At 56.9% G+C, this 13,251-nt stretch overlaps 1 protein-coding gene and 1 non-coding gene across 9 annotated transcripts in view; both read right to left on the bottom strand.

Moving 5' to 3' along the window:
* Nucleotides 1–894: 894 nt before the first annotated feature.
* The window catches only part of AP1B1 (adaptor related protein complex 1 subunit beta 1), an 86,503-nt gene continuing 74,146 nt past the window's right edge, over nt 895–13,251 (bottom strand). For 6 of the 8 annotated variants that reach the window (XM_086682136.1, XM_086682137.1, XM_086682139.1 and 3 more), the window contains 8 exons: nt 12,649–12,669; nt 11,955–12,098; nt 6,773–6,918; nt 4,889–5,018; nt 4,506–4,590; nt 3,724–3,810; nt 3,466–3,620; nt 895–1,896 (listed from right to left, as the gene is read on the bottom strand). In XM_086682136.1, coding sequence (XP_086538262.1) covers nt 1,822–1,896; nt 3,466–3,620; nt 3,724–3,810; nt 4,506–4,590; nt 4,889–5,018; nt 6,773–6,918; nt 11,955–12,098; nt 12,649–12,669 — 843 coding nt within the window. In that variant the 3' untranslated portion in view covers nt 895–1,821. The remainder of the gene's footprint in view (nt 1,897–3,465; nt 3,621–3,723; nt 3,811–4,505; nt 4,591–4,888; nt 5,019–6,772; nt 6,919–11,954; nt 12,099–12,648; nt 12,670–13,251) is intronic. The other 2 variants (XM_086682135.1, XM_025933160.2) reach the window with 1 other exon arrangement.
* LOC112870548 (small nucleolar RNA SNORD125) lies at nt 6,109–6,205 on the bottom strand. The gene has a single exon (XR_003224502.1). It is a non-coding gene; the product is annotated as a small nucleolar RNA SNORD125 (small nucleolar RNA).

Below are 13,251 nucleotides of genomic sequence, written 5' to 3'. Positions count from 1 at the left end.
CCAGCCCCTCCAGAGCTAGGAAAGCAACATTGGGTCAGAAGCAGGCAGTGCAGGGAGTGGCTGGGCTGAAATGGGGTCAGGGCACCCAGGCTGCTCCCCCCACAGTGGCGGGCCGAAGGCCCACTGACCACCAGGCACTGAGAACCACAGGCAGCTTTGGCTGTTGGGGCTCTGCCCAGGGTCTGGCTGCCCTCCAGTGCCAGCACTGGAGCCACAGGGGACGTCCTTAGTGGTAGCTGGGGTGGGCACCCGCTTAGTACCCGCACTCAGCCAGCCGCAGACGCAGAGCGGGGAGGAGCCTGCCCAGACAGGCCTGGCGCTTGGCCTACCCGACTGTTCCCTCTCTCCCGCAGCTGCCCCTGATCAGAGCACCTCCCCACCGCTCCTGAGAGCCTTCCTGATGGCAGGGAGCTGAGGAAAACCAGAACAGAAATCAGCCTTCTCAGGCAACATCAAAAGGCAAGACGGCTGGGTGGAGTTAGGATCAAGGGCAGGAGAGGTGCCAGGGAGACGAGCAGGCCTCAGAGGTCCGTTTTTAAGGACAGGGTAGAGGAAAAGGCACTGTCCTCAGAGAGCCAGGGGAAGGGCTGGGCACACAGCTGGAGCCCTTGATCTTGGACCCAGGACCACACCCAGAAGAGTCTCAGGACCTGACACACTGGCCAGGGACACGCTTGATGTCATCATTTTTATTCACTTTCTGTTTTTGAAAATAAGAGTCAACATACATTTTACATACATGAATATATATATATATATATATATATATATATATATATATATATATTCTCTATGTATATTATAGTTACTGCAGGGGTCAGAAAACCATCCTCAACCACTCGGAGCCAATTTTCAATTCTGACATTTAGTGGAGGGGTAAAAAAGTGTCTGTGATTGCCAAAAGCAGAATCTTTCTTTATTATTAAACAGCAGTACAGGAAAACCTAATGGTCTGTCAGACACAACTGAAACTTGAGAGGCCAGGGGGAGGGCAGCAGACACTAAGGAGAAACCCCAAAGAAACCCCAGATAGGAAGCACCGCGCTCACCCACGTACCCCATCTCTCAGCCCTGTCTCTGCTTCAGGAACACAGCGGACGCCAAGGACTATATCGTAGGCAGTGACCGTCCTCAGGGGCAAGAGAGGGAGTGGGGTGAGTGGGTGTGTGCAACTGCTAGGGGAGCAAGAGTCTGGGCAGGGGCTCTGGAAGTTTCTGCCCAGTCTTGCCCATGTGGGTCAGTGCTCAGGAGGCTGTGGCCCAACTGGCACAACCACAGGGCCCCAGCCTGGGTGGATGCAGGAGGGAGGGTTGGGGTGTAGGCCCTGGGAGCCCTAGACCCGACAGAAGAGCTCCCCACAGCCCACCAAGAGAACCTTCCACACACACCAGGGCAGCCTGGCACGAGAGTGGGCAACAGGGAAGACCTCTAACACTGACCCAAAAGAGACTGAAGGGCAGGGGGCTTCCTGGACCAAGAGCCCCGAGGAGGGAGCCACACACTCGCCCTTCAGGCACCAGCCGGGGAAAAGGAAGAGAAGAACCCTGGGTCGGCCGATCAGCTTCTGTGGCCCCTCTGGCTCTGTTTTCTTTGGTCCTCTCCTCACCTGACCCTGTCAGCAGCAACAGAAGAGGGGAGTCCCCGAGCTTTCACTCCAGGTGGAATGCTGCCCCACCCCGAGGACCTAGGTGGGCCCGGCGGTCAGGACCAGGGAGCTCCATGGGCAGCCTTGCTCGACCTCTCCGGGGAGGAGGTGCTGCCACTCCCGGGGGGCTCCTCGACGGGGCTGGCAGAAGGCTGGGACGGGCACTGGATGGGGCCTCAGTTCTTGAGGATGGTCTCATAGGCCTGGTACACATGTTGGGACACCTCTGGCGCTCGACATTTCAGGGACAGCTGCAGGGGGGGAAAGAGAGGTCAGGGGACGGAGCACTCAGTTCTCCGGGCTCCTCTCTGGGTCTGGGAAGGAACACAGGGAGGGAAGAGAGGGGGAGAACCAGATGGAAGAGTGCGGTGTGCACGTGTGGCCTGGGGGCAGCACAGCTGGGGCAGATGTGTGGTAAAGCGGAGTGGGTGGCTGCTGCGTGGACCAAATATACTTGCAGCCCACACACCTGCTGTCAGCCCAGCCACCACGGCCCTGCTGGCAGGCAGCGTGAATCATGAGCTGGAGGCTGTCAGGGAGTGCCCAGCCCCCACCCCGCAGAGCTGCTGGGGCCTTTCACAGCCTGTGGAGGGCTGGGGTCTCTGAGGAGGCAGGGGGCCGAGAGGGAGCAGGCCTCTGCTTAGAGAGACTGGGGGGCAGGCACCGGGGATTCTTCCTGGCTTCCTGCACAGGAAGTTTTGCCGCATCGTGAGCCTGGAGAGTAGGGAGAGGCAGAGGAGAAACGAGTGTCGCCACCACTTCTGCCAAAATCACTGCTTCTAAAGGGTGCGATTAGGAAAGGGAGGAGCAAATGGAGCTCCAGAAGCCAGCCGTGGTGGGCCCGTGGCGTCCAATCTTCTCTGGAGGACTCTGTGCACACTGCGTGTGTGGGGAAGTAGGGGTACCAGCTCCTCAATCGGGTTCACCTGGTTGGGAAGCTTTGGGGTGCCCTCTGCCTGCAGCCTGCATGCATGTCTGCCCCGCTCTGGGGAGCAGCAGAGTGAGGCAAGGCTAGGAGAGGCAGGGTGCACTGGAGCCAGGCCGGGATGTGAGCTGTGCAAGGTATGGCTGGGGAGAATGAGGGGAAAGAGGAAGAGAAAAGCAATCTGCTAACCTCCAAGTCCTGCACCACGGGCACCGGCAGGGAGGGTGGGCATGCAGCAACCAAACATAGGGAGACGGAAATTACCATGACCGAAGCCAATGCCGCGGCCCCCGCCCAACCACAGTGCCAACACCGCCAGCGGGGCCTGGGAACAACGTCTGGAGGGCCACGCCTGCCAGACACTTTGGTTCCGGGGGAGAAGCAAAGCCTGGAGCTCTCTGGGGCCTGGAACAGCAGCACGGCCTCCACGACGACCACGTACTCCGTGGAAGCCATGTTCTGACTGGGGTCTGACACAAAGGCCAGGAAGGACGAGATGCTGGGAATCAGCATCCTCCCAGGAGGGCCCTCAGGCAAGAAAGAGTAGGAGGAGGGCCAGGGTACAGGCCCAGGAGTGCCATTTCCCAGTCAGGTGGGCCTCGGGCCAACTGTGCCACCTCACAGGGGCCAATGTTATAGAACCTTCTAGTCCAACTCACTGTTTGGTGACACAGTTTGGTGTCTGACTGGATAACCTGATGAGCAGAGTTCAGAGCTAGGGTCAGAGTTCTGATGCTCATTCGTGCCAGGTTCCAAGGGGCCCCAGCCTAGCTGGGCTAGAGCGCACCCCATCAGAACTGACCCCTAGTCTGGGAAGGAGCGAGGGCAGGAAAGGCTGCCCGGAACATGGAGGCAGACACCCTGGGGCTGGCAGGGCAGGAGCGGGGACCCTCACCGTGAAGCTGGGGTTGCCTGGCTGGATACGCAACTCTGCCAGCACCCAGATGCCGTTGGTCAGCTTCAGGGACTGGTAGAGCATGTCCTGGCCCTCCACGTTCCTCTTGGCGACAGTGAAGATGTTGCTGCTCTGTAGCCTGCTGCTCACAGCCTCTGAGAGCAAGAAGGGCCCCCAGTCAGCGGTGTGAGGGCCAGGGGCACGGGTGCAGGGCAGTGTGCAATGGGCAGGAGGGTGGAGGAGGGTGCAAAGTCCTACCCGCGTTGAGGGGGCAGTCTCTGATCTGGAACTGGGCTTCATTTTCATTGGGAATGTCCTTCCACGTGGCCAGGAACATCTGCCGGTCTAGAGGATGGGGGGGCAGGGTAGAAGATGGGACCCCGATAAACCTGTGGCCCTGCTCATTGACATCCAGCAGGAAGTGGGTCTGCCAGGGATGCCAACCTGAAGCTGAAGACAGGGGCTGGCTCTGCCACCGCGCCTGCTGCTTCCCTGAACAAACCCTCAGCTCTGTGAAGGTGGCTGCCAGTGCGCTTCCAAAAGGCCCTGGGCTTCCCACCTCTGCGCCTTAAATCTCCCCTTCCCAGCATCCACACATGCGCTCCTTCCTGGTCCCGAGCAGCCTGCTTGTTAATCACAGCCTGTGTCACAGGGCTTCTGCGGTGACTGAGAGATGATGTGGGCAAAGTTGTCTGCACAGCTCTGAGCTGGCAGAGAGCCCTCCTGGGGTGGGGATGAGTCTTCTCAGGAGTTTCAGCCAGGGCAGGAGACGGACATCAAGTGTGGCACGGTGTTGGCTCGCGGCCTCGAGAGCCGTGGGGATGGCCGAGGGGCAGAGCAGGAGAACCCAGGAGTGAAAGCTCCCGCGTGGCCCGCCCTCACCTCGGGACAGAGATGGCCAGGCAACACCCAGCGGGCCTTGAAAGAGGTGTGACCCTCGCCTTAGGCTCTGCAGAGAGGCCAGCGACTCACAGACTTCACTGTGGGGCAAACCCAATTGTTCTATTCCAGGGACTCCAGGGGGCACCATCAGGACTCACCCATCTTCCCATCCTCCACAAAGAGGATATGCAGTGGGTACAAAGTGCTGAAGTAGAAGACGTCAATGTTGTTCTTTACGGCCACCTAGGAACAAGGCCACCTAATTGGTCCCTGATGCCCAATACTACCTCTGAGGCCCCAGGAAAGGCCTGTTCCCTGTGCTTCCCCCCTGAGCAGGTTCCCTCACATCCCTTCCCTGGTAACCACATTCTCTCGGATTAGGCTTCCCCTGCCAGATCTTCAGCTAAGGGCACAACTCCATAGACACACCCTTTTGCCAACAAAGGCCAGACCCCCAGACCCCAGAACTCTCCACCGGGCTCCTTCCCTGCAGTGAGTGGGCAGGTGAGGATGGGGGTGCTTGGCCCTGTCTGGAACACACCTGGAGGTTGTTCAGAGGCTCCATCTTCATGACTGAGCCCACCGTGTTGAGAGGCAGAGAGATTTCCACAGTCTGGTTGGGGCTGAGTGGTGCGTGGATCTGGAGGGGGGCGGCAGGGGCCAGGCCGAAGCTGGGGAAAGAGAAGCCCCCGCGGGAATGGCAGGGGGAACAGGTGCTGACGAGGGATGTATGGGCTCCTCAGGCTCCAGAGCTAGGGCAGCAGCTGGCAAGAGGCCTCTCTAGTCAGCTGGCCTCACCTCAGCTCTAGGCCCAGGACAGAAGGATAAGTTCCTGACCCCACCCTCAATGGCCACGTGGACAGGAGGAAGGAGCCCCAGGCCAGCTGCAGGCCTAAAGCCTATCTCTACTCCTCTGCTCCTCTGGCCTAGGCACTGGGTAGGCCTGGGTGAACATGGCCTTGCTCTGTCCTGCCCTTGAGGAGCTCCATCTGACACCAGGGGCCTGGACTATAAGCTGCTAGCAATCCCCATCTCCCAAGACAGATGTGACCACCCCAAGCAAGATGCCAGATTTCACGGTCTAGCTTAGAACTGGCCAGGGAGAGATTCAGAAAAGCCCTGCTTCTTGGTAAAGCAACACGTGGGTATATCAAGAGGATCCCCATGAGTGTGATACATGACCATGAACCAACAGCTCACTGTGCCCAACCTGGACATTTGATATTATACCAACTCCTACCCTCATAAAAACAGTGAGAAGTATACATTCTCTCATCCTCCAGGACACGGAGAATCAGGGAGGGGCAGGCCTGTGTTCAGACCCTATGGGGTGAGTAGCTGAGACCCAGAGCTTGAGCTGCCTGACCTGGCCTGTACTTGCCCACGATGGCAATCAGGCCTGCCCGGGACACAGTGGGAGAACCATGGGCTCCTGTGGTGGCCCAGCGCTTCAGGCTTTCTTGGAAGCTCCCCCACTGATCCTGGGCAAGCCACCTATTTTGAGCCCAGATGTCATTATCTACTGAAAGGGGGATAATGGCACGGACTTCCCTGGGCTCAAAGTAAGATAATATGTACTCCTAAAGCCCTCGGCACAGGGTCTGCTACCCAGGAGGTTGTCAGCATGCTGTATGTCTGTTACGAGCAAGCAATGGGACTACCCCTTAGAACCCCGAGTGCTTCTACGGCCTCTGGGGCCATCTGAGGGTGAGTAGCAGAGCTGATGGAGGGTCAGGACCCACTGGCTTGAGGGCTCTCCCTGAGGAAGCAGCCCCTTCAGTCAACTTCTTAGAGGCTCAGTTTGCTCATCACTAGAGCTGCTCAGGAAGAAGAATCATCAGGAGAGGCTGCTTGGGTCCCCTAGAGAGCCCTGGCCTAGTGGGCCTGGTCCGTGAAGACCCTCATGGTGCCAGAGAGGAAACCTTCCCCAGGAACCTCCAGCGCAGGGGACCCAGTGGGGGTGAAGAGCCCGGGGCAGCCACCACTCCGAGGCTCAGTCTGATGGTTTAATCCTGTGCCACAAGGGGCTGGGGCAGCAAGGTCCACCCCCTGTCAGGCTTCTTAGAGCTGGGCCCTGAGATGAGAGCAACTCAGGCCTGGACAGGAGGCTACCTCCTGTTATGTGGGGTGTTTGCCAAAGGCAAGTTCCTAGTTTGGAGCTGGGGGTTTTTGTCAGTAAAACACTCTTTGGGCAGTGGAGGAAGGCTAAAATAAGGGGAGACACTCTCCCCTATGCTTGGCATTGTGGGGTCCACGTAAAGAGGTCACTGGGAAGAAAAAAAAATCGCTGCTTTAGAGGGCTTTGGCCTGAGATGCAGGAATATCCGTCTTCACCAGAAACGAGGCATCAGACCCCTCAGAGCTCTCAGCCGCTGCCTACAGTCACCAGCACGGGCTCTCGACAGACCGGCCTCAGGGAGCTCACCTGTTGCGGTTAAACTGGATGGCAAAGTCGGTCATGACCTGCAGAGCCTTGTTGGTCAGCTGCAGGTCCATGGAGATGGAGCCTACCTGGCGGGTGAAGGTACCTGAGATCTCCAACCCCTTGGCCTTCATGGCCGGGAGCCACACCTGCAGGGAAGACAGCGGGGACGAGGCTCATGTTTGCCACTGCGCTAAAACTTAATAGCCCACTGGAGGGTCCTCCCCCTCTTCTCCTTCCCCCTCTCCCCCGCTCTCTCCGATCAGCCACACCTGCCTTTACCACTAGGCGGTGACCATGTGGATCTTGGGACGAGAGGAACAATCCGGCATGGGCCATGGAGGGCACCACCTCAGTGTGGCTGTGTATCAGAGCAGCCTGGGGTAGGGAGGTGTTTGGTGTGCCCAAGGGCTGACCAGTCTCCAGAGGTCCAAGAAGGAACACTCAGTCAGTAGCACTGAGGAAGGTAATGAGACACGTGGGTCCTGCCAGCCTCCTGAAGAGCCAAGTAGAATCAAGAGCCCAAGGGCATCTGGGGCCTCAGCCAGAGCCTGAGACCTCCCTGGCTGTCACAGTCTGTTCTTCCTAGCAGAAGGCAGGGCTGGTCTTTTTTTTTTTTTTTTTTTTTTTTAAGTTTATTTATTTTAAGAGAAAGAGAAAGAGAGAGAGGTGTGCATGTGCACACAAGCAGAGGAGGGGCAGAGAGAGGGAGAGAGAGAGAATCCCAAGCATGCTCCGTGCTGTCAGTGCAGAGCCTAACGCAGGGCTCAATCTCATGAACCGTGAGATCATGACCTGAGCTGAAATCCAGAGTCAGACACTCAACCGACTGAGCCACCCAGGTGCTGCAGGACTGGCCTTTTAATTGTAGAAACTGGCCTGACCAAGGACAGCACCTAAGACGGCCTCTTGCCTGGTAGGCCCTCTGCTGCCTGGCTGCATGGGAGCCTCAGCTCAAGAGCCACTGCCTCTCACCTAGGTTCCTTCCCTACATTCCCACCACCAAGACATTTTAACGGATAAATGTGAGTCTGTGTGTCTGTCGCCCCTGGACCCAGCCAGCTCTTTGAGGGGAAGGGCTCTGCTTTCTGTTTTTACATCCTTGGCCTAGAGCTTGCTGTGGCACCGGCATTCACACAGCGCTTGCAAAGTGAGACAGCTTGAATTAAAACCCCAACCACGCAGGACATCCACAAGCGTCACCCACGGCTGTGAAAATGCCTTTCAGGACGTTTTTGTCTCAGATGCCTCACAGGCCCCCCGAGGTCAAAAGACCCAGGCCCCCTTGAGAGCTTCCCCAAGGTGCCCTGCATGGGCAAATGTCTCACCATCTCTCAAGGTGCCAATTCCAGGAACTTCAGAGATGTCTGGGTCCCCACCCTCAGCCGATCCCAACCCCTACAACACTGTCACACGGCCCAGGTCCTATCACCCCCACCTCCTCCATCTGCCGCCAGGGCCTCTACTTCTCTCTGCAGGCACTCCTGCATCTGAGCCAGCCAGAGTCCACTGGGTAAGGCGGCAGCCCATGTGGCTGACCCAGTCCCTCTCTCCCCGCCCTTCACAGCAGCCAAGTCATCTTTTATAAAATTTTTATTCATTCATTCATTCATTCACTCATTCATTCATTCAGAGAGCGTAAGAGCAAGCAGGGCAAAGGGAGACAGAGAGAATCCGAAGCAGGTTCCAAGCTCTGTGTGGAGCCGAACACAGGGCTCCATCCCATGACCCTGGGACCATGATCTGAGTCGAAATCAAGAGTCAGACGCTCAACCAGCTGAGCTACCCAGGTACCCCTAAAGTCATCTTTTAAAATGCGAATCTGGGGGCACCTGGCTGGCTCAGTCAGAGGAGCATGCAACTCGATCTCGGGGTTGTGAGTTTGAGCCCCATGTGTGGTGTAGAGATTACCTAAATAAATAAAACTTTAAAAAAATGCAAATTTGACCATGGTATCCTTAAAAACCCTCCCAGTCCTGCAACGGCTTCCACTCCCCATGGCTTCCATGGCCTGGTGTCCCCTCTGCCAGGCTTGGATTGCACCCGCTCCTCTGCCCTCCCCCACCACATTGTTCCCTATTTGGAAAGTGCTTCTGCAGGCACTCCCACCCCCACCCCACGTGCTAACCTGATCATCCTTTGTTTCCCTGGGACAAATGTGTGAGGGCAGAATTTCAGGGCTTTAGCCTCAGCTGAGATCCAGCAAGCAGAGAGCTCAGAGAATGCCCCCACAGTGGCTTCCCTGGGCCCTGCACCACCCCCCACCAGCAGGCCCCCTTTCGCAGTTCTTGCAGAAGTGCCTGTCACTGGGACTTACTGCTGAGGGTGGGGACCTCGTCTCTCTTGGTCACTGTGGGTTCATGGAGTCTAGCCCACCACAGAACTAATCTTCAGCATTTCCTGAAGGACCCAAGGAAATATCACCACCCACCGGTCCAAATGCTTGAGGAACTCAAGTTCTTGTGCAGAGAAAGCCTTATTCCCTTGACCAGGAATTTTGGCAAATGGATTTACCCCCATGTGCATGGGGCGGGGGGCGGAATGCACGTGGGACAAACCATTCTAGGTAGTCACAGTGCTGTTAGGAAAATGTAGATGACATACCTACTACTTCTGAAGGCAGAACACACCCACACCCCAGAAACTCCTGTGTCTCAGATAAAAGGGAAAGTCCTGCCTGTGCTGCAAGGACTCCTCTTGCAGGCAGCCTGCGCTGAATTCCTCTGACCGGGTGATCCTCTAACCTCCTACTTCTAGCACTCGCTGTTGGCACACCCAAGAAAAAGCAATGACAGCATCCAGTAAAATGAACACACAAGCAGAAGGCCAGCTCCAGACTTAATATTCCTGGCGGGTCTGCAGTCCTGGCAAGGCCTGGCACCCACAGGATTGCAGGAGTCATCGTTGCTCTGGGTTTTTAACATGTATGCATAGGCCTCGTGCAGTGAGGTAACCAATCTGGGGAGCAATTAGTGATTCTGCCAACCTATGACACTGAGGCAGGCACACAGGATGTTCACAAACACTTCGGGGCATGATCACGCAGGGATAAGGAACAGAGGCTTTGGTGCCACCACCCTGCATCAGTTTCAGACTCTCACTTACCGGCTGTGTGACCTTAGGCAAAACACCCAGATTTCTCAACCTCAGAACAGGAATCACAGCACCATAAGGCTTCTGGCAAGATTTAGGGGTGTGGGGGCTGTGCCATGCTCACGCAGTCCATGGCACAGAAGTGTGCAGCTGTTGGCACTTCCTGTCTAGACTTCCTGTCTGCCGTGGGCTCTGTGGGCCCACATCCTGCTATCACCACCTCAGGTACAGCCAGCACACCTGGTGAGGCCAGGGCAGGTGCTGGCTCATGTCCCCCCCAGTCACAGCAGAGATATCCCCTTGCCCCTGGAGCTCAGCGGTGTCCTGCTCTGGGAAGGGAACCTTGGAAGAGAGAGAGGGGCTCCGGCTGGGAACGAAGTGGCAGACACAGTGTCCAACCGGAGTCTGGCCATGTCGGTCCCCTCTGGCAGCTTCCTTGATGCTGGGGGCCTGGCCCGCACTGCGCTCTCCTCAGTGCCAGGCCCACATGATCTTGTCTCCCAAACTCAGCTCTTCTTCCTTCCCCTCGCCCCCATCTCTGCAGATGGCACCTCCCCCACCCCACCACTTGAGCCAGCATCCTCTCCTCCCCACCAACCCCCACATTCTGCCCGAGCTCTCCAGTGCAGCCTTTTGCCTCCACCCTCAAAGGTGCCCACCTTGTCCGGGCCACCATCAGCATACAACTCCTACCAGTCTCCTCACTGGGCACCTGCTTCTGTTCTAACCCTTCCAACCTGCCTCCCGCCCCACACACAGTGGAGCCAAAGCAATCTCTCTCAAGTGCAAATCTGTTTCATCTCTGCTTAGAACCTTCTAAGAGCTCCACCGCTAGGACTGAGAGAAACCCTCACAGCCTGGCGCTGCTGACCTTGCCGGTTTCTTCCCTCCCGAATCTCTAGTGTAGCCAGGAGTCTTGGGGGAGCACCGCCCTTAGGTAGCATGGGGCATCTTCAGGTGGCACAATGGCAGGGAGGCACCACGTTTAGTGGGCTGGGGTCAGGGATGCTAGACATGCTGCTGGGAGGACAACAGTCCCCTCGACGAGCAATTGTCCTCCATCCCTCGAGTATGTTTTGCACGGTTTCAACATACCCTCAGATTGCTGGAATCCTAACTGTGGTGAAAATCAAAGAAAGCCTGTTCCTCGTGTTGTTTTACTGAACCTTTAGTGGGAGTCAGTCACCACTTCAGAAGCTGAGGGCACCACTGGCCACAAGGCTTACAACACTCGAACTACAAACACCTGACAACTTCATCAGATCTTCCAGGGCGGGTGGGCCCAAACCTTTATGACACTGAAATATATAATTTGATACTCCTCCCTGGATGTCTCCTTTATGAAGTGACAGCATCTTACTAAGTCTGAAATGATACACATAAGTAGGTTGCACAGTCCACGCATCTCCTTTAAACACAGGAAATAGGGGCGCCTGGGTGGCGCAGTCGGTCTTCAGCCGACTTCAGCCAGGTCACGATCTCGCGGTCCGTGAGTTCAAGCCCCGCGTCGGGCTCTGGGCTGATGGCTCAGAGCCTGGAGCCTGTTTCCGATTCTGTGTCTCCCTCTCTCTCTGCCCCTCCCCCGTTCATGCTCTGTCTCTCTCTGTCCCAAAAATAAATAAATGTTAAAAAAAAAAAAAATTTTAAACACAGGAAATAAAGGATACACCGGGCACTGTCTATCGTTGATAAGGGGTGTTGGGTGGGGCAGCACTGAGAACTGCTGCTCCGATGAGCCAGGACTTCTGCCAGCTCTCTCTCCCTCACCTCCAGGCCCCTCCACAGGCCGTTACCTCCACTCAGAGCTGTCTCTCCACTTGTGTGTCCGGCCAATTCAGACTTGATCTACAGGCCAGAGCTCCAGTGACCCCACTCTGGGAGGTCTTCCCAGGCCCCCAGGCCCCACCTAGCATCTCTTCCCTCTGCTCCCACAGCCCCTAGCTGCCCTCAGCATCGTGTTGGCAAACTGTTGCTCCTTGGGCCCATCCTTGTTGGCCTGAGCCGATTCCATGAACGGGCCATCTAAGGAACCCACACATCAGCCAGTGTCTTAATTTTCTGCTCCTGCCATGGAAGGAGGCACAGTATTTACCGCTTTGGGGGCCACGTACGATCCTGACAGCGTGCCCACACCACTGGTCAGGTCAAAGAGGTCACTCAGGCCACTGCCCATGGATGCTCCTAGGTTGGCTGGGACTGTTGCTGCTGAGGGTGCCACAAAGTTGGGGCCCCCAATCTGGAAAGAAAGGGAAAGGGGTCAGAGGTGGGCATCAGAGGTGGGGGACATTAGGGGCCCAGGCATGAGTGGAGCCACCTGGCACTTTAGAAAATGGGACGGGGCGGAGGGGGCTGTAGGGCTGTTGTCACAGCAATTCTTTCAGAGACAAGACAGGGTGAGGTGGGTGGAGAAGAGAGGCTGTGCCCTCCCATGACCTGCAAGCCTCCAACCTTAGGGGTGACCTCTGGGAAAGGGCTGGGACGCTTGTAAACTAACACGCAGCCCACAGATAAAAGGAGCGCCGAGACCACTGCTGTGAGGCTGTGCTCAGCAGACAGGAGCACACTCTCTAGGACGTCACAGAGGGCCCGTGGGAACTGAGAGCGTGGGTGATCCTTGGGATGACAAGGCAAGTTTGTCTTAGGGTAGTGAGGATGGGACACTGGATGCAAGGCTGTGGCTCAGCAGGAGGAGGGACGGCTTTGACATCAACCACCCCTTGGGACGCTGGGCCAGCACTCAGGAAGAGCAGGGACAAAGGCTTGGGGGCACAAGGGTTGAACCGTACCCCTTCAGGCTCATCCCCCATCTCCAAGCGGAAGCAGGCAGGGTGAAGAGAACAGGCAGCCACATGCAGAGAGAAAAGCCAGCAGAGAAGACAGAGACAGACAAGAGAGAGAGGGAAAGAGGGAAAAGATTAGTCACTGCTGCTTCACTGAGATGAGTCTGTGGCAAGACAGTAAGACATCTGTGCCAGGCATAAGAGGGGGGCCCAGACCATCTCTGTGAAGGGCACTACTGCCTGGGCTTCACCCCCCACTCAGTTCCTGTGCCATGACCTTTCCTCCCCTTTCCCGTGCGATGCCTTGGGGACCTGAGCCACACATGGCCAAATGACAGGGATTCTGCCACCCCTTCTACCTGGATCTACGAGCTGCCCGGAGAAGTCCCAGGGAGATACCTAGTCCAGTCTTACCACCCCCTTTCTACAGGGGAGGAAGGTTGTCTCTGATTGCTCCTGGGCCTCCCAGGCCTGCTGGGCTGCTACCCTGAAGTAGAGCAGGGTGTGGGGCTAAATGGACACTGGTCTGGCTCCTCTCCAGCTTTACTGGCCCCAGGTCTCTTGGGGCTCAGTAGCTCAGCAAGGGGCTAAGGCCCGTGTAAGCCCCAT

This window comes from Puma concolor, chromosome D3, assembly GCF_028749965.1.
Source record: "Puma concolor isolate L17-30 chromosome D3, mPumCon1.1.hap2, whole genome shotgun sequence".
Lineage (NCBI taxonomy): Eukaryota > Metazoa > Chordata > Mammalia > Carnivora > Felidae > Puma > Puma concolor.
Note: the sequence above shows the minus strand (reverse complement) of the source record. Positions and strands in the feature narration are given on the sequence as shown.